Source organism: Candoia aspera, chromosome 3, assembly GCF_035149785.1.
Source record: "Candoia aspera isolate rCanAsp1 chromosome 3, rCanAsp1.hap2, whole genome shotgun sequence".
Classification (NCBI taxonomy): Eukaryota; Metazoa; Chordata; class Lepidosauria; order Squamata; family Boidae; genus Candoia; species Candoia aspera.
The window spans coordinates 21,764,352-21,788,996 of record NC_086155.1 but is presented as its reverse complement, the minus strand read 5'-3'; the positions used below and the strand labels follow the sequence as shown (position 1 = coordinate 21,788,996).

At 38.0% G+C, this 24,645-nt stretch overlaps 1 protein-coding gene and 1 long non-coding RNA gene across 8 annotated transcripts in view; both read right to left on the bottom strand.

Annotated features, from left to right (window-relative positions):
* Positions 1-426: 426 nt before the first annotated feature.
* The window catches only part of ZMYND8 (zinc finger MYND-type containing 8), a 95,614-nt gene continuing 71,395 nt past the window's right edge, over positions 427-24,645 (bottom strand). For 6 of the 7 annotated variants that reach the window (XM_063297094.1, XM_063297093.1, XM_063297092.1 and 3 more), the window contains 11 exons: positions 24,165-24,305; positions 23,047-23,199; positions 22,206-22,703; positions 15,843-16,232; positions 14,611-14,801; positions 12,753-12,833; positions 10,348-10,426; positions 9,704-9,943; positions 9,443-9,600; positions 7,899-7,988; positions 427-1,822 (listed from right to left, as the gene is read on the bottom strand). In XM_063297094.1, the coding sequence (XP_063153164.1) occupies positions 1,721-1,822; positions 7,899-7,988; positions 9,443-9,600; positions 9,704-9,943; positions 10,348-10,426; positions 12,753-12,833; positions 14,611-14,801; positions 15,843-16,232; positions 22,206-22,703; positions 23,047-23,199; positions 24,165-24,305 (2,123 nt within the window). In that variant the 3' untranslated portion in view covers positions 427-1,720. The remainder of the gene's footprint in view (positions 1,823-7,898; positions 7,989-9,442; positions 9,601-9,703; positions 9,944-10,347; positions 10,427-12,752; positions 12,834-14,610; positions 14,802-15,842; positions 16,233-22,205; positions 22,704-23,046; positions 23,200-24,164; positions 24,306-24,645) is intronic. The other variant, XM_063297096.1, reaches the window with a different exon arrangement.
* On the bottom strand, positions 5,324-7,066 carry LOC134494803 (uncharacterized). The gene is made up of 3 exons (XR_010067693.1): positions 6,544-7,066; positions 5,450-6,367; positions 5,324-5,419 (listed from the first exon to the last, which is right to left on the bottom strand). It is a non-coding gene; the product is annotated as an uncharacterized LOC134494803 (long non-coding RNA).

Genomic DNA, 24,645 nt, shown 5'->3' with positions numbered 1-24,645 from the left:
TCTTAGTGACCACACAGACTTTCATGACAATTTGTCCCTAACCTTCAAGTCTTCCAACAGTGCACTGACCATCACTGTAACTGAGTAGTTTCTTAAAACTACTACAGTATTTGCAAATGGAAAAAAAATCCCAAATATTTTCTTTTAGTAGATTTATGTATTTAATATGGCATGGGGAGGATATAGGTTTTTTGGGGTACTTCTCACTGACCATGTGACGGTAGTTAATTCCAAAGCTTAACTTGGGGATACAAGTGGAACTTGCAGAGTACATGTTAGTGTTCCAGTCTTTCACAAAGAAAATGGTAATCTAGTATGATTATTCTAAAGGTTTGATTTAAAAAGAACCTGAAGAACCCAGAAAAAAATGGGAAGCCCAATAGCTCAGTGTGTGCCACCTGCTTAGTCACATAGAAACACAATAAGCAAAAAAGATATTTAGTTTAATACAAATTTTATACAAAGAAAATGTGAAAAAATACTTCCATATGCTAAAAGCAATTATGCTTCACAAATAAGGCCAGCTAGGCTATCTTTGACACAACTGCAATTCACAAATAGTCTGCTCTTGATTTTTTTTCCTGTTCATTTTTTTTTGTTTCCTCTAATGTGCATACTAGCTGGAGTCTGTACAGACTGCATTCTTTATAAACAATGGGAGAAATCAATTATGACTAAAATGTACAACAAAATGTACTGGAATGATATCATACAATTATTTTGCTCATATACATACATCATCTTGCTTTGTTCAATGCTTTTGTTTACACAACATACAAAATGATACTACAGTATAAGTGTAACAGACAGTGTTTTCATGGGGTACTTTCTCTCTCATACCGTACTGCTTCATGCTCACATAAAAACATAAAAAAAATCCCATAATACATGCTCTAGCCCAGTATCAATGTCTTTTGCCCATGTTTCCAAGAGACCTGCCCATTTCTTGTTCCCTTTTTCCAAAGTCCTCCAGAAAAGCTTGTATGGATGAGTATGTGTATGTAAACCCAGTAGGAAGGATATCTTTCAAATCCACTTGTTTCCAGAATATTTGATCACTGTATTGCCAACTGCTATTAAGGTTCTTGCTTCCTTTTCCTTAGTATTAAGAAAATTTAACTTTCTTTTTTGTAAACATTCTCTCTCACATTAAATACGCTACACAAAATTTGCTGTTTAATGTACTTGAGATCCAAAGATTGAAAATTATTTTTTAAAATTGCAAGCACTAACTTCAGTTGCACACACAGATGGGTAGGCACTGTTTTCTTTTCCAAATATGAGCCAAGTACTTCAGATCTTTTCTTCTTTAAACCCTAAAGAGGAAGGATGGTTTCTGCGTGCAACTGTAGTTCCCAGAAGATCATTCCTCTCGATGACATTTGTGGCAAGCCTGATTTAGTCTTTCCTTCACAAATTTCCAACATATGCTAAAGTCAATACAAATATAAAAAAGGGATGGCACTCTTAACGTCATCCACAAATTGTACATAATTTACAACAGTATAGATTTACCATGAATTTTACCAGTCCTCCGGCTTTTTAAAGCCAACACTAATGCTTTACATTAATGTAGTGTAGTTAACTGCTTTGCACACATGTACAAAGGTAAAGTCTCAACCTTTGAGGTTAATCCAATGAACTGTAGAGATTTTTTTTCACATTTCTATTGAAGAGATTATTATTATTCCAACAGTTGCCTGGACTCCTTTGTTAGCAGTTAGACTCTTCGTACTTGGACAGGCATTGTCGTTTGAACGTACTGAACTCCCGTTCTCATTGCAACAGTCCCAGCTGTAGGACTTACTACTACAGGAATGGTCTGCAGATTAAAAGCAAAAGATACATCGTCTCAGAAATGCAGAATGATGTCATGCAAAAAGCCCCAAACAGCTATCGTCAAAGAGTGCATAGCACACCACCATTGTAAACTACTTCTGTACTGACACAGAAAGAACTCTGGATACAGGAAAGGGTATTTAATTAGTGTTTTGTTCCACAATATGCATTCTCAAGCCTGCGAATAAATATTTTTCGATATATTTGCAAGTAATTCATTAACAATACATGACACATCGGAGTAGATGTTTAATGTTTTGAAGATATAAATACGACTTTCACCAAAAAACAATAACCCATCCATTATTTAAATAATACTTTAAAACTCAGATCAAATAAAAATAGGTCTTCAAACAGATCAAAATCAAATGCTATTAATTCACAGGGGATGCTAGACAAACAGTTGTATTGCTTGTCAGGATTGTTTTGTAATTCCAGAAAGCTTCAAAATAAAAAATGCCAACATGTGGGTATATAATCACAATTTCAACAGTGACTTGTGTGCATAATACAGAAAAAAAATGAGGTAAAAAGCAGGCGTTCAACAGAGGTTATCAACCACAATATTTAAAGGAAATCTCCATCAATACAGGTTCCCACATTGGGCTCAGTAAGTAATGAAAGGAATACCTAATACTATTTTCCCCAATCTGGATCTATTCCCATAATCTCTTCAATCATGATTTACTATCTGGAGGCTAAGAAGTTGAAGTATATATTTAGAAGAAAACAGGCTGATCAAACGTTTGTTTATATATTTGATTTATGTCTTACTCATAAAAACTATGTATAGTCCCAGCAAAGGAATTTAAAAATAATCTTGATGGATCACAAAAATGTCATCTTTTGTTCGGGCATAACAATAATTCAAACGATTTTTTATAAGCTTTAACACACACTGCAGTTAATCTGTGGTTAAACTGTTCTCATTTGTTTGCACTTCCTATTTCTAATAGTACAGTATTCATTCGCTGATTTAGGAGCCTGCCATTTCATCCATCTGAGTAATCACTGATAATTCCATCCTCCATTAATTTATCAATTTCTTTTAAAAAGGCACAAATTTATTTAGGCTACTGCTCATCACTATACTCTATGATAATAAATGCCACAGATTATATGTTATGTGAAATGTTACTTACTGGGAGCTATAGTACCTCTATTAAAATATTAAACTTTACTAATGATTAAATGGTTTGACTTGATAGAAATAATGTTACTAAGGTTTAACTAATTGTAAGACACTTTATTTGCAAATGTATTCATATCTGTATTGGAGAAGGTCGGAAGTCATTTTCTGTTTCTGTTCTCTGTTCTGCACTTTTCTAGTTTTTCTTTTTTCTTTAATTCTGTACTCTATCTTTTCTATATGCTGTATTTTGACTATATTCTGAAAATCAATAAAGTTCTTTATAAAAAAATATTAAACTTTGCTTCATAATAAAGAGCACAGAAAAAGCAGTGCTGTGGAAAAGAAAGGGAAAAAAGGAGTAAGAGAATCATTTTTCTTACACATTTATAACCAAACTAGATTTGGAATAAAATCTTTAGTAGCATTTGTGAATATATATTTATGCCCAGAGAATTCAAGTGTTATGCGCCAGTCTTTATTCATTAGTCTGTACTAAAAACTTTACGTTCTATCAGAACTATCCACTCTGTCAACACCCCTCAGGCAGAGGTATCTCCCAGAGGAGTGCAAAATGTTTCTAAACCAAAACTTTTCTAGCTCAAAATACTCTGTCTTGAAGTCGAAAAAAGCTGTTGCAACATCATAGGACTGTTCTGACCATACTAGAAATGTTTCAAGCTTGGAACACTTTAAGCAAAACTGGATCAGCCTGTTTCAAATTCTGAATCTGAAATATTTACATATCTCTACTGTTCCCCATTCTTGCTATGTGTAGAACTGGATAAGAGTTTCCTTATATATACTATATATGTTGTTTTTTCCATTCAGACCTGCAGAAGTACTATGGTATATGAGCCCACCTGGTAAGTTTATTAGCAAACTCAATATGCATTCCATAATTCCAGGAGCATACAACTAAAATTAATTAATACAATAAAGCATTTTTAGTATCTATAGAAAAGGAATTCATGAATTTGGGCATGCCATGGAGCATATGAATATCAGTATTATGATGATATACATGAGAGTAAATGCATATGCTGCACATCTGGAGCTACCAATGAGATACATGTTGATGTCTGCCAAGATCCCTCTACCAAATTATATATTTATATATAATTATAAATTATAATTATGATATTATATATATATATATATATATATATATATAAATTATAAATTATAATTATAAATTATATTTATAATTTGGGAGTTCTTAAGTAAGTACAACTCTGGCCTATAATCACACTTGTACCCCTCCTGTTGTTTCCCTTCCTTTCCCTTCCCCTCCTTAGAAAGCCTCTGGTCACTACAGAGTAACAACAGCTGGAGGCTTTCACACTGCTTTCCTAGCATACCTGGTCAGCAGCAAAAAGTGTCCTGATATGGATACTGTATTGTGATATGATTTGGTACTTGGGCTCTGGCTTAGCCTAATTTTACATGTATCCACAAACCCAAAATTGGGGATTACTACTGTATATGATATGGACAAATTTATCAGGGTAATCATTTTAAAGGCATCACTCGCCACTTATTTAAGATTATCCTTTGCTATGTACATTGTAACAAAAGCAGACAATGGAAATGAATGTGATACACTATGATGGAAGGAAACTGCAGTTTCAGCATCTCAAGCATGTGAACTAAACTACAATTCACAAAGTAAAGGAGAAAGTCCAAAATCAGACCCGACTGTTAAATATGACCATTTTATGACTGAAAAATGGTGACCTGATTGTCAAATAAGGCCAGCAATGCAAAGCAAAACATATCTGCTAAATAAATTGTTTTGACTGAGTTTGTACAATATGCTAGACTAAATATAGTTGACTAGACTGTGAATTGGTGCCTTCTATATCTCAGTCAGCCTGGTCAGCAACTGGGTTAATTAAATAAATCAGTAAGCATGAACAGGTAGTCCTCACTTACTGACCACTTGTTCAGTGACCATTCAAACTTATAATGGTGCTGAAAAAGGAGACTTGCAACTGAACTGAAGTTGTAAGTCAGTGTGGTCATGGGATGTTTCACTTAATGACCACGCCGCTTAGCAACAGAATTGCCTGTCCCAGTTGCGGTTGGTAAATGAGGTCTACCTGTAGTGCAAACATGGACTTTAGGTAGAAGAACGTTGCATCATGTTATCATCTTCCAACTGTTCAAATCTCAAGTTCTTAGTATAGGACTTTTCCAATTGTCAGCCTCCCAAAAATACAGTAATTCACAAGATTTCAATATCTTTCTGGCTTCCTTTGTTGAGCATGAAAATTTATTTATTTCTCACATTTCTGTACCACCCATCTCGCATGCGACTCTTTTAAATATTTTTAAAAGATTTTAAGAATATTTTGAGGGTAGAGAAGCACTGACTGAAAAGTTAAATGGGGTTGATGTTTATTACCCTATGGATATGGAACAATGACATAATTCAATGATAGGCAATCTCTGCGACGCATGTGGAATCCAATAGCCTACTTGTGCTCTGACAAGGCTGAAATATTTTTTATTTCCAGAGGATTGGGGGTTTCCCACTCTTAAGGTACTTGTTTTGCTCCGTACCTTCAACAACCTCAACATGCAGAACAGCCTAAAGTCTGACCCTGACAAATCTGATAACGTGACATCATTTGCCACACACTTTCCCTGACTGACTAGGTGGAGCAGAAACCAAACTGTGACCCTGGCCTAATCTTAAACCAAGAGCATCACTGCCCATGTCAGTAAGGAAATTTTCAAATATACTATCTATATGTCTTTGTTTTTTAAACCACCTATCACCAAAGTTCCTGGGTATACAAAAATCCAGTAACAATTTAAAATATTCAGAACATTTAAGACATTTAAGAATTATAAAATTCTATGTATGACCTTAGTGGGTAGTGGGAGGTACAGATGATCTTAATGGACACTGGGAATCATATAGGAGGGAGCATTCTCTCAAGTGACCTAGGACCACTCGATGTAAGGCTTTCAAAATAACATGTAACACTTTGTAGTGCACCTGGAAAATAACCGACACCCAATGTATCACAGAAAGCTATGGAAAGTTCTAATTCCAAATTCAGAAACTGAGGAACAGGTGCTAATTGTCCCACAACTTTAAACAACTAAATTAGACAAGAGTCTTTAGATATGGCACACGCAGCGAAGTATCACTTCCTTCTGTATAAAGTGCCACAGCACAGACTCTCAAATGAGTTCTGTACTGTGCTTTACCAATGTTATCGTGAGTTGTCTGTCATCAGTGCTCTAGCCATCTTCCTTCCTCCTCTTTCCACAGAGCTCTTCCATGGGCAGACATACTATGAGGACGACTTCAAAAGGGGAGATTGTACTCGTGCAATTGTGTCTACCACTCCAGTGAATTCCCAGTTCCAGGACTCAATCAGAGCACTTACTTACTTACTTACTTAATTAATTAATTAATTAAAGTTGCCAGTTTCTGGGCAAGATCTGTTTAACTTTTATATATTTTAACTTTTATATTTTATATTTTAAATTCTGTTTTACAGTATGCCTTATTTTAATTGTGATGCTTCTGACACGAATAAATAAATGAATCAGGACACTGTCAGAATTGCCTGCAGAATCTATGCTTAAACACTGTGTGGATCCTTGAAAAACCACTGGATCCAAGAGCCTCTTTGGAAAAGCAAGCTGAATCTGTCCTCCACCCCTACACAGATGGACAGTGACTGTAAGTCCAACCTTATCCAGGTAGTGGACCATCCATGACAATGGGGCATCACATGGGAATTCACCCATGAAACACTATTCCAGCCAGAATAAAACACCAAATCAAGTGTGACCAGCAATATGCACTGGCTCCAAGGTCCAATGTCATAAATGTCCCAGCTGCTGTGAACTCCTGAGTCATACCAGACAGTGCAGGTCTGAAGTTGATGTGGAAGTCTCCTAGCACCTAGGATTCTACAAGCCACCTAGACTTACTTGGATGATTGAGGCAGCATATAAATAAATCAGTCAATCACTTAATGAGGTGGTTGTTATACAAGCAGAATCCCATGTTTCACCCTTATTCCCAATCTAAGGTATATAATTCAATATAGACCAGGTATCTGGCTGGAATTCTGGCAAAGGTGAGGACCACAACCACACCTCCCCTCTGTCTATTTCCTGTAGCCTGTTTAATTACTGAAACAGGCCCACTTGCCTCATCTGGTTATACAAACTAGGCCAGCTCTCTTATCCATGATCAACTCATGAAATGTTTCAAATTTTGTTGTTTGTTTATGTGCCACTGAAAAGAAGCAAGGGTAGGTTCTAGGTGGAACTGAAACTATTCAGTGGGATGATTAAGTTGCCCGGGTAACTAGAAAGAGATTATCTACCTGCTAAATTCCCTTCCCGGGGATTTATGTCTAGTGACATACTGACTTTCAACATCTATCTTCTTATTCCTTACCACCATCAAAATAGGTGCCCTCTTGAGAAAAGCCCTATAGCTGGGTCCGCTACCCACTATTGGCCCCGATGCATCTTTACCAACTGACCAATTGCGGCCAACTTGGCACAAGAAAATTTTAGAAGCTTAATGCAATTTGGAAATCCAAAATAAAGCTTTTTTTTTTTTTTACAAAGGAAGAATTGTCTATAGGGTATCTGCAACTATGTTTACACGAAACACAACAGCTGAAGAGTAGTATAGCTTTTTCTAAACTGCTTTAGAAACTATGATAAACAGTAATACAGAATTTTAAACCAATAAATAAAACTTGAATCTTTGATTGTCCTGGATGAAAATGTATGGTGTAAGAGAAATGGAAATGTACAGCAAAATAAAGCATTTTGCATGGCAAATTGAGTCAAGACCAGTGAATTCATATTGTGGTAACACAGGAGAAAACCCGTCCTCCCTCCAAAATAAATAATGAGCTGTTTCAATGCCAAAAGCAGTACTTACAATTGTGGGTTGAGTAGTTGGTATATAGGTAGTGGTCTGCGGTACCTGGACCAACTTTATAGGCTGGCTGCTTGTCACACCTGTTGCTATCTGCAGAGACAGCACAGGTAACCAGAGTGAAAGGTTCAGTTTTTATGTCAATGCCACCTATTTATTAACATGGGTTTGGATCCAGATCTTGCCTTCCCTGAATGGAAGGACTCCCTCTGACTGCTGGAAAGAGGAGAGATGATTTTTATAGATTCCTCCTCCCTACTGTGTCAAAAGCCCCCTCAAATCTGCTGTGGGGGAGGAGGGAACAATTGAGAGATCCTCCTGAAGCATGAGATAGGGCTAGGTGTTCCAATAGATGAGAATCAGCTAAAAATTACCTTCCACCCATCTGCTGGTCCTGAGTGAAACTCACTCACAAAATGTTCCCCATTTGTGGAACCAAACTCTGGATCTAACCCATAAAAATGTCAGTGCTTGGCTCAAAAAAAACCCCCTACATCTCAATGAATTCACAGGTTACATTTTTATAAATAAAAGCAAAATTTAAAATATGAAAGTGAGCAATGCATACAGTTTGATGTTTCAAACAGGTATAACAATTATGTGAATGCAATTTGAGATTTTCAAAGCAGAATATTTCACGATAAGAAAATTATCACAGTGAGCACAGTAGAGTTACAAGTAAGGTAATTAGGTATCTAATTAGCCATTCCTTGTTAATGTATATAGCATTTTTCAATGTATTTAATTCTAAATATCCTTTGGTCCACCCTTTCTTCTTCTCTAGAATGTACTAAGCCTATGACTCTTCTCCTTAGAATATATAAAGCATGGAGATTAGACTATATGGTTTTCTAAGAAATACTGACTTCTTGAGTAGCTCATATAAAATATCATGATAAAATAGTTTCACTTTTTTGAACTGAATGTACTACTGTGCCTTAAGAAAAACTAAAGTGAAGGGACATACAGGATTGGATAGAAAGCAGAAAAGCATTTGTTAATAAAATTTTAGTTTACTATAACTGCTAGTATTGCTTTAAAAAGGAAACCATGACCTATATTTAACCCATACAAGATAAAGAACACTAATAGTTATCTATGTATAGTTAACTTAACAATTCTAGTACCTGCTGTTCTTCAGAAAACTAAGGATTCTGAATTACATAAAGATGCCGGTAACATTTTCAAAACTGAGCTTTCGGCACTTGACAAGAAAACCAGGACATGCTACGTACACATAAACACTCCACATTTCAAAATGAGAGAAGACTGAGGGTACTTGTGAGGAGCCTGAGCAGTCGTTGCACCCCCAAATGGGTGGAGCCAGGGCAAAATCACATGTTCTGGCACGATTAAAAAAAAAAGAAAAAAGGTAGCACATACAGGATTGGAGACATTCTGGATCCTTAAGAACTAACTGTAAAGATGAAGATAAAGGTGTTTCACCAGCCCTCAATAAAATTAAAGAGGAAACAACCGTTTATTGCTTTTTACAACTTTAAAAGTAAGCCTAAAGGAAGGGGTGCACCAAGGAGGGAAACACTCACCGTAACGCTTTCCTTGCTCTTTTCAACTGCTGCCTCTTTTTCTTTTGGAGCACTGGTGGCTTCTGTAGGTGCAGGCTGTGCACTGGCACCAGGTTGGGATGATTTGTTTAATGTTTCAGTACTAATTTCACTGTCTGTCTCTTGCTGTGTCGCAGTAGCTAGAATAAAAACAAAGGGAATTTAAATACGAAATGTGGTCATGTTCACTCACAAATTGATTGAAAGATAAATAATGTAACTGTAGAAACAGTAGCCAATTACCCGATTGTGTACAAGACTTCATATGTTCGGGCCAATGAGCTTGTTGGCAAGGATAGTCACAATAGCTAGTATTCCAACAACAGTAAAAGATGGCCTCTTTTTTGCAGTTGGCACACCACTGCTTCTTTTTGGTCTCATCCACAGCTTGTTGCTTTTCCAATTCCAGTTGTTTCTTCACTTCTGCAATTAAACGATCTCTTTCTTGCTCTAAGCTTTGTCGCATTTCAGCCATTGTGAGTTCTAGGTAACAGATGAACAGCATATAATCTAACAGTACATATATGGTTGATTTGTAAATGATGATGATAAGCTACCTTAAGGTGAATAAAACATACTCTATTACAATCAAGGTAGACAAATTTACACTATAATGTGTATACTTATGTAAGTTGATTGTGTAAGATTTTAAGAACTTCCATTTTTTTTCATTTTTAAAACAATCACATTTTTAATTGTGATTCAAGAAATAATCACAAGCCAATCTGGGTGGTTTACTGGTTATCATGATGATTTACTGTGATGACTGAGCTGGACCACTATAATGTACATGTGAAAAACAGATCAGCACAGATGTTCCATTAAATACTGTGCTGTGGACCACAAAAATTAATGACATTATTGTTTTGAACTGCATATTTTTATACCCAGATTATGTTTCATTTCTGAGAGCTCTTGCTGATGTAACCACTGAAGCTTTTCAATTTCAATTCTCAGACGACGAATCTGAAATATTAAAAAACAATAACAGGAGTGTCAGTCAAAATGGAATGAAATTCTTCTTTCCCCTCTATCCCCCACACTTGTTACTGAGGGGGAATCTTTAAATCAGATCCCGGTGCGAGGGAGGGAGGGAGACTGTGAAAGGGAATCCAATTTCATTCGATGTAAATCTTTATTTAAAAACTAATCACTTTTATAGAAAGATATCTCAGTGTTGTTAGTTGAACAGATAAACTTTTTTTTAATATGATCACAATGAACATACTTCCTATACACTGGGCAAAATAAACAATGCCAGTCCTACCCTTCCTCTTGGTGGAATAGAAACAGAGAAAGGCAAATGGGCATGAATCAAAAGGCGGAATAAAGCTGCCTTCTTGTGTCTGCTGCCTCACAGTAAATACTATCCCTCTCAACTCAAATTTTAAGTAATAGATTCACTATACAATCTGATACAATGACATTGTGAATTAAATACTTCCAAATGTGAACTAGATCTTGGATAATTCATGTAATAAACCCATGAAAAAAACTAGATTCTTCTAGAGGGACTAGAAAAATCTTGAAAAACTGAGGTTTGCTATACCTATCATGAAGTAGTGTTATTATACTGCTACTTTTGGCATAGAAGGTCTCAGCCACATGAAGTAAATTCTTTATTTTACTGTGCTTCTCTCTCATACACACAGCACCTAATTTACAACAAATTATTTATTGTAAACTGCCCAGAGTCCCCCATTGGGGGAGATGGGCGGTGATATAAATTTAATAAATAAATAAATAAATAAATAAATAAATTCAAAAGAGTTGACATAAGATCAGAGACCAAAACAAAAGATTTAAAATAGGGATGTGTAAGCTTTATTAGGCCAAGGGCCATACTTAGCCATTTTGTTTATTTCTCAACCTTCTAGGCTGTTCCAACCAGATTACTCTGAATGGCTTACAAGACTTCAATACTTAAGGTGAAAATGAAGCACCACCACCAGAATAATGCATGTACGTTCTGCAATATTCCCTGAAAACATATGATACCACTTCTTCAGGAGCAGTGATCAGCCTTCCATTCTACCTCCATAAGCTCTCCTGAAGAGCCAGATCTTCATGGCTCTCCAAAATGCTAGTCAGAGAGGACTGCCTGTATCTCTGAGGGTAATTTATTCAGGAGTGGGGGAGGGGGGGCTTCCACAAGAAGGGGTGATGTTCACAGTAGTGAAGCAGCCCCTCAGCAAGGCCTTCCTTTTGAACTCACTGGATAGGCACATTCCATATGAAATAGGGAATCTTGTAGATTAAGCTATAAAAAGCTTTAAAGGTTGTTACCAACACATTTAATTGCAGTAGGAGGCCAGTGTAGCTCTGGCAGCAGAGGGATTATATGCACAAACTAAACTGAGCTTGTTACTATCCAGGCTGTAGCATTCTGAACTGAACCATCTGAATGGTTAAGGGCAGCTCCATGTAAAATCAGTTGCAATGGCTCAGTTATGTGCCAAGGCCTGCATTCCCAAGTGGATGGAGCCAGGACAAAAGCATACACTGGACCATTTAATTAATATGATTGCTCCCCATATATTTAAGTATCTCCCTTTCTGTCTCATTAAAAATTACATTGATGACAATTTTTGGAGAGAGTCTGGAGACCACAATCAAGACTTTTAGGAACTGCCAGTGGTTCTCGAGCCACAGATGTATACTCCTGATTTAACACAAAGATTTTAGTTTAAGAGCAAGAGAGATTTTAATTAGAGCTTATATGCAGCTCCAATCAACAGACACCGAACAGCTTACAAAACCCTATCTAATAAGGGAACTAAAAATATACAACAAAACATAAAACAAAAACGTAAGAATTACAATACACTTCATGCTAGAGGAATATCAAACACCAAACACATACCACAGCAGGGTGTACCTCCATTTGTAACGATTCCACACCCAAGGCCTTTGGAATAACCAGATTTTAACAGCTTTCCGGACAGTTAACAGGGAGAGAGCCAGCCTAATCTCGGGGGGAATGCTGTTCCAAAGAAGAGGGGACACTCCTTTAGGGGAGGTACCCAGAGAGAGCCCAGTCTACTAGATCTAATTGGATGGGCAGAAACCACTGGGAGTAGGTGGTCCCAAAGACATCCAGGTCCCAAGCTATGTAGGACACCTTGAATTGAATCTGGAAAGTAACTAGTAATATAGCAGCTCCCATAGCAGGGGTGTTATATAGGAATAATTAGTGGCACATATTATTACTCAAGCCACTGTCTTCTTGATCAGTTGAAGCTTCTAGGTGGTTTTCAAGGGCAGCCCCATGTAGATGGTAAAGAATACTAACCTCAGCAATTGTGCTTCCAGTAGTATTTTTTGAAAGGTCATTATATATTTCAGTCATTGTTCCTTTTATGGCATCCATCATCTGTTTAGAAGAAAACTTACAGAGTTAAAATTTCTTTACCTGGGGTGAGGTAATTTAATTTAATTTTTGTTTATTTAATGCTCACATTTATATGGCCGCCCATCTCACACAATGCGACTCTGGGCAGTGTACAATGATAATTTTAATTATTTAATTTTTGTTTATACTAGGTATGATGAAAAGACTAGAATAAAAAAATGGATGTCTAGAATATAAAACTGATGTTATAGATTTGGTACTATAATTTGCCATACCAGAGTTATATGCTACTCTCAAGTAACTGAGCCTGTTTTGCCAAAGTTGGCTAATACTATGCAAATACTGAAGAACAATGCATCTATTCCCATCCCCAAGTTTAAAGCCCAAGTATCTGTTTGGGAACTTTTTTTTAAGCAGCCATGTCTTTTCACATAAATAGTGCAAGACCTTGATGATCTGCTCAAGCAGGATCCTCCTCACTTCCAAGCTTACCACCTGCTTTGATATGACAAACAAAAGCAACAGCTCTCATTACCTCCAATAGCTACCTAGCTATGTATTGTATGAGAAACCACCTAGCATCACACCTTGACTTCTGTTGAAATAAACCACAGAGACGAATTGGCAAAAGTAAACCACTATAATCTTTCTCCTTGGTTTAAGATCTGTATCTGGGTATCATGCCTTTTACTGTATATTAAAATAGGTAATACATAGCCCAGACCAGAGGCTAAAACATTCTGTACCTTTCTCTTGCTCTTCAAGTGAAGACCCTAGATAACTTGGGGGTTATCATTCATTTTGCATTCTAAAGCTTCTGTCCTCAATGGTGTAATCTAACCTCTATGGAAGATTGTCTAACAGTTCTGCAATAAGACTTTGAACTAGCTTTGAACATTCAAACTAGAATGTTCCTGGGCAGGTCATATTCAAGGGAAATTTGACATAATTCCATTAAGCTCTATGGGGACTAGTTTAAAGCCTCACCATAATATGGTATTTGCATTAGTGGGATGAGTACGTATGTGCTGACAGAGAACGTGAGCTGAGTGAGTGTATGTGTGCATGTAAGTGAATCAGAGAGACAGAGGGAATGGAATGGATCTGTGTGTCTGCTCTAGGCTGGGGAAGCAGGCCTGCCATGGATTACTTTGTCCACCGCTGTTATATGGTCATGTGAATTTTTGGGCATAAAACAAATTCTCCATCCATCTTCTAATGTATCTAAACCTCCCCCCCACCCCCGCACACACAGAGCACAGATGGATAAATTTACTAGGGAGGACTAATTAACCTATGGTGTGCACATAAATGTAAAGCAAGGACTAATTCAAGTTAAGCTTGACTCCTGGTGACTTTACAGACATGCCCATAGTGTTTTTTTCAACTATAACATGGAATCCCGTCTTCCTGTTTGTCTGTTAATTTCCTAGTATAGCCTACACCCTTGCTATCTCCAATCCAAGTATTAACAAGGCCCAGCCCTGCTTAGTTTCTGAGCCTAAACAAGGTTGGCCAAGTTCTGCAGAAAATATTATTGGTATTTAACCCACAATATTTTGGCTAATTTTTCCTGTTCTATTCTTATTCAAAAAACATAGAACAGGAAAAATTATACATCTTCTGGCTATACATTAGGAGCCAATCTAAAATACTGCTGTAAAGGTTCTTCTGTGTGCTCAAAAATTAATCCTATCCATGTGAATGGTGAAAATAACAAAGGAGTAATGAACACTCTGTGCGTGTTAAAAATGCATTAACTTAAACCAAACATTAAATAACTTTTTAAAAAACTCACTTTACTAGTATACTTAGCAATATCTGCAGCCACATCTGCTGAAGCTGTTGCTATTGGCAAGTCTGTATTAACTGAAGATGAAAGGGTATTTGCTGATCCAGAACTGGTTACTATAGAAACAGGCTGAGTGCTTGTAACTAGGGTGATAGTTGACGTTGAAGTACTCTGAGTAATTTCTTTTTGCTGAACAGCTAGAATACAGAACAAATCAGGAAGTGAATTACTGTATATTTCAGTGCATTTAGAAAATTAAGAACAGCCAACCCTCTTAAATAAATATTTGGTAGTTTTTCAGCTTAGTTATAAGAGCTATACTATTTAATCTGTGCTCGTTGTTAACAGAAAATCTTAAGACAAGACAGTTAGGAACATAGTGAGTACACATGCTGGTTTTGTCAACTGTAAAATGCCCCATAGGAATTTAAAGATCAATAATGTGTTATGTTTATTAGGACCAACTACAACATTACAAGATCATTAAAAAGCTCTGAGTGTTAAACCAAGCTGACGGGAAAAAAAGAAGTGGGAGTTCCAAAGGCTGCAGTTTTTAAAGTTCTTAAAACAAAATACAGACAATATTAGGTAATTTAAGTAAATTTATTCTATTATATGCTAAACATATTTCAGTTTATATGAAAAGCTGCTAGTACAAACACAATGATAACTGCTCCTTCATATATGGTATGAACTCAAGCAGTTACTCAGAGAAGGTTCATTTAAAGAGAGTTTAGCTCACAATCAAAGAAGGGGATAGAGAGATCCAATTTCCTCATTCTCCTGCAATCTTTTCTTTTTCCCAAAATGTTGCTCTGAAGGGCTCAGGAATCATGTGTGAGGAAAGGACAGTCAGCAAAAATAACCTCCTCATCCTGCATCAAGAAAGCATCTGCTGGTTCCAAAAGACTTCCATATATGAGAAGAGATCTTCCTTCTACAGGATGGCCTATCTAGATTCAACCCATCACTAACAACAGTGTTATTATTGTCATAATCATCTGTGTCCTTATATTATTTTGATAACATTAAATCAACCAGATTAACTAAATCAGTGAAAGGACTGGACAATTCATATTCCAACTGAAAGGACTCTTACTACATACTAGTGGGATGTTTGGTGATTTCCTCATATTTGTGCAATTCACATTTATGAAAGAACTAGTCATCTGAGATCTCTGGGCAGAATTACTGTGAACATATTGCAATGAATAGGCATTAGGAAAGGTGAGCAATACCTTTTACCGCCTGTCTTGTCTGGTATCTCGTTCCTTGGGAAGACTGAGGCTGCTGATTCTGTTGCTGCTGCTGCTGCTGCTGCTGCTGCTGATTCTGTTGCTGCTGCCTTTGCACCTTCTGCATGTGCCATTTCTGGGAAGAAGTCTGAAATTTGTTTGAAGAATTCCACACCACCCGCTGCACAGCTGGGACAGTTTCCTTTGGCAGGAGAGGTCTCTGCTTTTTTACTGGGCTCCCAGTAGCTGCAGCTGGAGTGCTGACAGCAGAAGCAGTGCTTGTTGTAGCTGTGACGCCGGCTGGGGGTGTTTGGGATGCTGATCGAGTAAGCACCTGAGTTTCAACCGGAGGCTGACTGTTCACACTTGAAGGAACTGGGGGTTTAGCTGTAGCTAAGCAGGTAAAAAAATAACGACAAAGATTTATTGGCAATTCACTGCTACAGGGGAGTATGATGTAACATGGATTTCCAAGCATTTGATTCTGTTATTAAGTGAAAATCTGTTTTCAACCAGTGGATTTAGAAAGAAATTTACAAGTGTTTGCAAAAGCATTGTTTCACCAGCAAGTATGATTAAATGAAAGTAAATAGCTGTATATAGTTTGCTTAGAGAGTTTAAACTTTTTGTTTTGGCATTTCAGTAATCTCCTGTCGACCATTTTTATTCCCTTGTATCATACAGATGTCCTGTTTTTGATGTTCTCTGTCACTGATCTACATCCATCTATGATATCAGAGCCTGGCATCTTCCTCAGAATTTGAAACAGTAAAACTGAAACCAATGCATTCTCAATCATTGCCTTGTCAGGATAGTAAGTTTCAGGAATTAACTACCAAATGAAACATTAAACTTCTTAGAGGGCACATACCACTTCACCAGCGCAAATGTCTATTTTGGTGACACTAACAGGGACATAGCTACCATAGTAATTTCAAAGCTATTACATTCTTATTTACTATCAGAGTGACCATAATCACAACACTGAGACCACTTATTTTGATCAAAATCCAGATGAGCAGGGTTTTCAGAGAAATTTAAAGATTCCTAGGTGGCATGTAACTGTTTAACAATGTTAGGGCAACAGTCTGCTTGAGATGCAATATTCTTGATTTAATAGCAATGGTTTGGTTTACAGAGAATGAACTGGCCCTCAAGGGGAAGAAATATTATGTCCAAATTGATGTAATACTATGTATTTTGTATACTGTACCCATATAAATAGGAGAAAAAAATTACTATCAAATTTTGGATGATATTTAAATAAAAAAGATTTGGTAAGAAATAATAACCTGCTTTAGCCCAAATAAAGAATCATTGGGAGTTGGGCAGCATACAAATTAATAAGATCCATTAATGCCTTATTAAATAATAATGAAACAGCTGTTTCTGGATCACCCTTGCTCCTTGATAGGGAGCGAGAGATCCGACCCTCGGCTCCTTCTTTGTGGGGTGCCGCAGGGTTCAGTACTCTCTCCGCTCCTTTTCAACATCTACATGAAACCGCTGGGTGAGATCATCCGTCACCATGGGGTGAAGTATCATCAATACACTGATGATACTCAATTGTGTATCTCCATCCCGGGTGAGGTAAGTGATGCTGTGACTGCCCTCTCGTGGTGTCTGGGGGCTGTGGGGGTCTGGATGGGGAACAACAGGCTTCAACTGAACCCTGGTAAGACGGAGTGGCTGTGGGTTAATGGTTCGTAATGGGACATTATCGTCTCTGGTTCTGGATGGGGTTGCACTGCCCCAGACAGACCCGGTGCGTAACTTGGGGGTCCTCCTGGACTCACGGCTCCCGCTCGAAGAGCAGGTGGCAGCCATGGCCAGGAGAGCCTTCGCACAGCTACGTGCTGTGAACCAGTTACGCCCTTTTCTGGATCAGGAGGCCCTTCGAACAGTCACTCATACCCTTGTTATCTCTCATATAGACTATTGCAATTCACTGTACGTGAGGCTACCCTTGAAAAGTATCCGGAAGCTTCAGCTGGTCCAGAATGCAGCCGCGCAAGCTGTTTTTGGTGCCCCTAGAAGGGCACATGTAACACTGCTGCTGTGCAAGCTGCATTGGGTACCAGTCTCCTTCCGGGTCCAATTCAAAGTGTTGGTTATCACCTTTAAAGCCCTACATGGCATGGGGCCAGGTTACCTGAGGGACCGCCTCTTCCCCATTACATCAACCCGTCCCACCCGATCGTGCAGAGAGGGCATGCTGCGGACCCCGTCTGTAAGAGAATTTCATCTGGCGGGGTCCAGGAAGAGGGCCTTCTCTGCAGTGGTGCCCGCCCTGTGGAACATGCTGCCCCCGGAGGTGAGATTGGCCCCATCGCTCCTGGCCTTTCGGAGGAGTCTGAAGACCTGGCTCCGCCGCCTCGCTTGGGGAAGAGAGGGGAATAGAACTACATGGGGATGGCTGCTATAGACCACTCCTCCCACATTTGGACTGTTTTAGATTCTTTTGCCACTTGGACTTTTTTTTTTTTAGTCTTATTTATATTATTTATTACTGTAATTTTATATTGTATATTTTATTCATTGTATGATTGTTGTTTTAACTGATTATTGTAAACCACCCAGAGTCCCCCGAAGGGAGGAGACAGGTGGGGACAAATTAGATGGATGGATAAATAAATAAATAAATAAATAAACGCAGGCAGTCCTCACTTAATGACTGCCCTGTTTAATGACCATTCAAATTTACAATGGCACTGACAAAAGTAACTTTACAAGTGGCCCCCGCACTTACGACTGTTGCAGTGTCCCCACAGTCACATGATCAAGATTTGGGTGCTTTGCGTTTATGCTTGTCACAGCATCCCGCAGTCACGTGATTACCATTTGCGACCTTCACAGCTGGCTTCCAACAAGCAGAGTCAATGGAGAAGCCAGCAGTAAAATTGCAAGTTGTGATCATGTGATGCCTCACTTAACAATTGCAGGTGATTTGCTTAGTGACCATGGCTGAAGTCAGGTCGTAAGTCCGTCACAGTCACATATCTCACTTAATGACTGTGCCACTTACCGATGAAGTTGCTGGTCCCAATTGTGGTCATTAAGCGAGGACTACCTGCATTAGCATTCATAATTAGCATAAGGCAGACAATGAGTAATAGTGAAAGTCCCAGTGAAAAGTATTTACTAGATCTTCTAAAACCTAACATTCAAATATCTATCACCAGTATGAGTTATGTTTCACTTGTGTCCCTGAGTAAGGGTTAATATGTCTACTCTTTCCTTAACTTTTCATTCTCCTAAGGAGTGACTCCTGGATCTTTTTAAAGTTTGCCTATTAAACAGTGGTTAAGACATAAAATAACTGCTAGGATATTTCCTGAAGATTAAAATTCTTACAGAACGACCCACAGATTACTAAATAATTTTTATCACCTTCAGTACTTTAAAATAGGTATAGAAATAATAGGTTACATATTGTATAACATATGAGCTGAAATTTAATAGAAATAAATGCAAAGTTCTTCACTTAGGAAAAGAAATTGTATGCAGAATAGGCAGTAGAGATGAAAAGAATCTTGCAATTATACTTAATCACAAACTGAGTATGAGTCAGCAGTGTGATATGGCTGAATAAAAGGGAAGTGCAATTTTAGCACGTTTCTTAGATGACATTTTAAGAGAAAAATGTCTTTTTTAAAATGTCTTAGAAAAATGAGCACAGCTGAAAGATAATCAGGAACAACAGTTCCCATACAAATGTATTAGAAATATATACACCCTTGAATATTTCTGTTAGATGAGTATATATATATAATTGTAACTGTGTACTGCTATAATGACATACTATACTATGGTTTTTTTTCCTTTTCTTTTTTGTTGCACTTCTTCCACTTTTTTGTAAAGCACTTTTTATGTTTTTTCCCCTCTCTATGACAATGTATGTTTTACCGTTGTGTTTTGTTTTTGGGTTGTTGTTTTTTTTGCTATTAATTAAAAAGCAATAAAAATAAATAAAAAAGCACCTTTAATAGGTGAAATTTATTTATTTACATCCCTTTATTATTTTTATAAATCACTCAAGGTGGCGAACACCCCTAATACTCCTTCCTCCTCCTATTTTCCCCACAACAACAACCCTGTGAGGTGAGTTGGGCTTGAGGGAATAGTTCATAAAGAATGCTCAGTGCAGATTTTAAACTTCACTGCTTTGGGGTATATAATAATACAGCCAGTTTGTAAGCAAGTAGATGATATAATACTTCTGAACTTATCAGTGGGTCTAATCTGAGCTGACATTTGCAGCTGTGGTGGGTTTGAATGAGAGCTCAGTTTGAATCAGTTTGTATGTTTACGTCTTTTAGGGGTAGCACTGCTATACGTTTCTTTAGGGGTCCTTCTCCATACCTCTCACATATTGTGCCAATTTGTGCCTGTTAGTGACAGAGTTCATGCCTTGAGAGGAGGGAAGACTCAAGGATATATACCGTACCGCCATATCTCCTTATCTCTTCCTGTTGTAAAAGCAGGGCCAGTTTGTTAGAGTAACGATTAGGACTTCAACTCAACTTCAAAGAAGTATCAAAGAAATGCTATTTTGTATTTCTAAGAATGTGTTTGTATTGTTTTGACATCATGAAGAATATCCTGTGCTTGTGGTTATCTCCTTTAATGGTTATAAAACAATTCTTTATTTGGGATCTTCTGTGTGGATGCTCAAATTGTCTTTCATCAGTTTATTATGTAAGATCTATACAACCTTGTGGCTCCTGCTCTTGCCACTACTGGGCAAGAGACCAATAATTCGCTGTAACCTGCTAACTTTGAACTAATATGATTATTTGGACCCTCTCCAGTTTGTTGGTTTTCTAAGTAATTTTTTGCCACAATGATGGCAAATTGAGAAGTATGGGGATTTTTTTGACTGGGATCCAAACTGACTCTATGTTGCAATATTGTGCAACTGGTGTAAATTATTTTCTTTACGCTTTGTTTCAATCTCTGTGTTTTGGGTATAATGACTCCAGCTTCTTCCCCTGACTCATTCTGAGAAATGAGCCAGAGTCCTTTGTTTGAATAACACCCTAAACAATCCAACAGGAAGAACAGTTCGTAGTTTTTTAATCATGCCATTTGTTGGACAATACACCACAACTAGGTTTTCCTTGCCAATTCACTCAATTGGCCTATACTATTTCCCTTTCCACATTATTCCCTCTCTCACGCTTGTCTTTTTTTCCCCCCTATACAGGCAGTCTTCAGTTAATGACGGTAACTGGAACCAGAATTTCCATCGCTAAGCAATGCGGTTGTGAAACAAGATGTCACGTGACCACATTGCTTAGCTATGGCGAACCTGCAGTCTCCATTGCTGTCATTAAGTGAGGACCTCCTCACAACTTCCTGCTGGCTTCCAACCATCAAAGTCAGTGGGGAAGCCAGCAGGAAGTTTTAAGTCCCAGGTGGCTTGCAAGCAGGCCTGCAGGCACGTAAGTGGCTGTTGCTGGGTGGGAAAGGATGTGAATACATGGGTGGTTGGCAAGGCATGGCGTGAGAGCAAAGGGGCTGGGGAGGGTGCGCAGGTGGCCGGTGAGGTATGGCAGAGCAGGGGGTGGCTGTTGCTAGGTCGGGAGAGTGCACAAGGGTGTGAGAGTGGCCAGCAAGGTGCGGCACGAGTGTAGAGGGGCTGGGAGAGGGTGTGCGAGTGGCTGGTGAGGCATGGTGTGAGTGCAGTGGGTCTGCAGAAGGGTGTGCAAAGGTGCAAGCAGCCCCAGAGCTGCAGTGCAGAAAAAAACCCAGAGCTATGGTGCTTCCCACATGTGGCTGGGATGTTAAGTCCAGTGGACGGGAGACAGGCAAAGATGACAAAGGTCAGCTGGGGGGGCACTGTAAATGCGGGCTGGTTCAAATTTTTATCAAGTGACTGTAGGGGTGCTGCAACAGTCGTAAGTTCAAGAACTGGTTGCAAGTCCATTTTTTCAGCACCATCATAACTTTGAATAGTCACTAAACAAATGGATGTTAAGTGAGGACTACCTGTACTGACTTGCTGCAGTAGTATTTTTTAAATTCCTCAAGTCTTTTTTCCTGCATATTTTTGTACCTGAAGATACTTTGATTATCTTGAGTTTTCCAACACCTTTCTACTATGATTATCTACCTTGATTATCTTGAGTTTTCTAACACCTTTCAACTATGTAAAATGTTCTCTTATGTAAAAATCATACAGCTTTGGCTACAGAAATGTAGAAGAACGCAACAAGCAATAGTTCCATTTTTAAATGAAATAAATATTTTCCATCAGTCTAGAAATACAAAAATCTTTCATTGAGGATTTTAGGGATAGCTCTGAAAGTGGTATTCAGTATTTTCATGATCGAGACACATGAAAAAAATGTTAGAATATCCTACCTTCTTGTTTAGGAGGTGATTCCTTGGCTTCTTTTTTGTTTTTTCGTCCCTCACGGCCACACTGGTCTTCGCCTAGGTCAATAACTAGCTCATTTTCTGAGTCAGAGTCTAGACCAAGATGCACTGTTGGTGAGTCTGTCTCTTCCTTAGTTTTCAGTTTTTCCTTTGTAGGATGTGGCAAACTTTTCCCCTTTTCTGAAAGCTCTTTATCAGAGTCTATATTTGCCTTCTCTTTGGCAGGGCTATTTATTTTCTCCACTTCTGAGCTTGTACTTTTAATTTCATCTTTTTCTTCTGTTGGAGTTGGTGGTTTTAGTTTTTTTTTCACAGCTAAAGATTCTTTGTCACTTCTTATACCTTCCTTTTCCTCTTCTTCCTGATCATTTTTGGACTTCTGTTCATCATCACTGATATATTCACTGTCACTGGAGTCTGACTTTTCAGAATCCTCTGAGTCACTATGCTCTACTGCTACATCTTCAGATATTTCATTGATTCCTAATCATAAAACATAAGCAAGCTTTTTACCCCATTTCTTTCCAAAATAGCTTATAATTTAAAAATAAAGCCACATGAATCAGTGAACATGCATATAATAGATCTAATCATAGCAGCCCACTGATTATAAATCTTACAATAATTCTGTGAAAAAATCTTCCATATTTTAATACTGTATCAAAGTAGCATTTGCTTGTTCAAAGATCAGAGCATGAAGAGCTCTGAATCCTGGCTTCTTTGAATACAGGGCTAATACTCCACCATCACATTATATTTATGAAGTATTGACAGAAATATGTATTCAGTGCCTACACAATCAATCATACCATATGCACATGCATACCTAGCTGTGCTTTGCAACTCTCTATTGTTTTGTCAAGATTAAGCTGGAATCTGCTGCGAATTTGTCGTTTTGGTGAAATCAGCGGCACAGGGGTAGACTGCTGCTGGACTGATTCACTCAACTCTTTCAAATCCATCTCAGCTTTACTACGATCTAGAATATCAAGTTAAAAATATTGCCATTAAGTAATGTAAGTTTAAACAAACACGAACTAATTTAATCACATTCCACATTCATTAACTATCATTAATGATTAATTCTGCAAATACTGGAAGTATGGTTGGAATCTTACAATAGGTTGTTGTAGGACAGGACAGAAGTAGGTAAGAGTTCTGCAGTTAATTATGTGTAAGATTGTAACCAATCAGCACAATTCACTCTGAACTCTTTTTATAAAGGTAAAGGTAAAGGTTTCCCTTGACGTAAAGTCCAGTCGAATCCGACTCTAGGGGGCGGTGCTCATCTCTGTTTCTAAGCCTTGGAGCCGGCGTTGTCATAGACACTTCCGGGTCATGTGGCCAGCATGATGACTCGGAACGCCGTTACCTTCCCGCCGAAGCGGTACCTATTGATCTACTCACATTTGCATGTTTTCGAACTGCTAGGTGAGCAGGAGCTGGGATTAACAACGGGAGCTCAGCGGTTTAACCCGCAGCGCCACCGCATCCCCTACGAACTCTTTTTATGCTAGTGAGTAAATACTGAATAAGGACCCAAACAATCCTTGGTTAAGTTGATATGAAAGCTCCATATACTACCATGTATACGGTCAGTCCAATCTTAAATAAATGCTCTCACAAAAAACAGCCATCATATTTTGATAAAACTGATCAACTATTTTCCAGTGGCATTTATTGAAGTTAGGCTGAAAGCCAAGGGAAAAGCTGAATCTTCTGAATATTAATCCAAAATTTAGTAACAGCAGTTGCAAACAGGTATGCCCTCCACTTTAATCATCACTATCATATGTAAACTTCATATTCCATTAGTGCATGAACAATTCTTGAAGTTATAACATTTTTTTTTTTTAAAAATCCACTGACTTTCAGAAATTTGACCTCATACATATAAACAAGGATCACTGATAAATGTGATTATTCATGGCACTTTTACTTTACCAAGATTAAGATTAAGAATGCTCCCTGGAGTAGATGTTCTTTCTTGCTTTGTAGCTGTAGGAGTTGACGGCTGAGGAGAGAACGGTTTGGGGCTACCAGATAAGCTTCCTGTTTGGCCTGTCCTTGTTGGTGCTGGAGAAGCTGAAAAAGAATGTAATTGACATAAAGTAAATTTCAAATATAACCTGAGATCTAAAAAGCTCATTTAGGCATAGCTAAGGCTCAATTCCCTGTTTAACATTTGTTTCCCCCTACTTTTCAAACTATAACCCCCCACACAGTATCACAAATTGCTTTTGAAACTGAGAGCAAGGACTTTCCCATGTGGCAAAGGGGCAAAAAAGGTACCCATGCAAAATCAATAAAAAAACATAGTTAAGGAACATGCAAAAGCAGTTCTTTTGTATGCTGGCCATGAAGTCAGAACAAAATACTGTAATGTCATTTCACAGCAACAACAGGTCCTCGCTGAGGTACCATA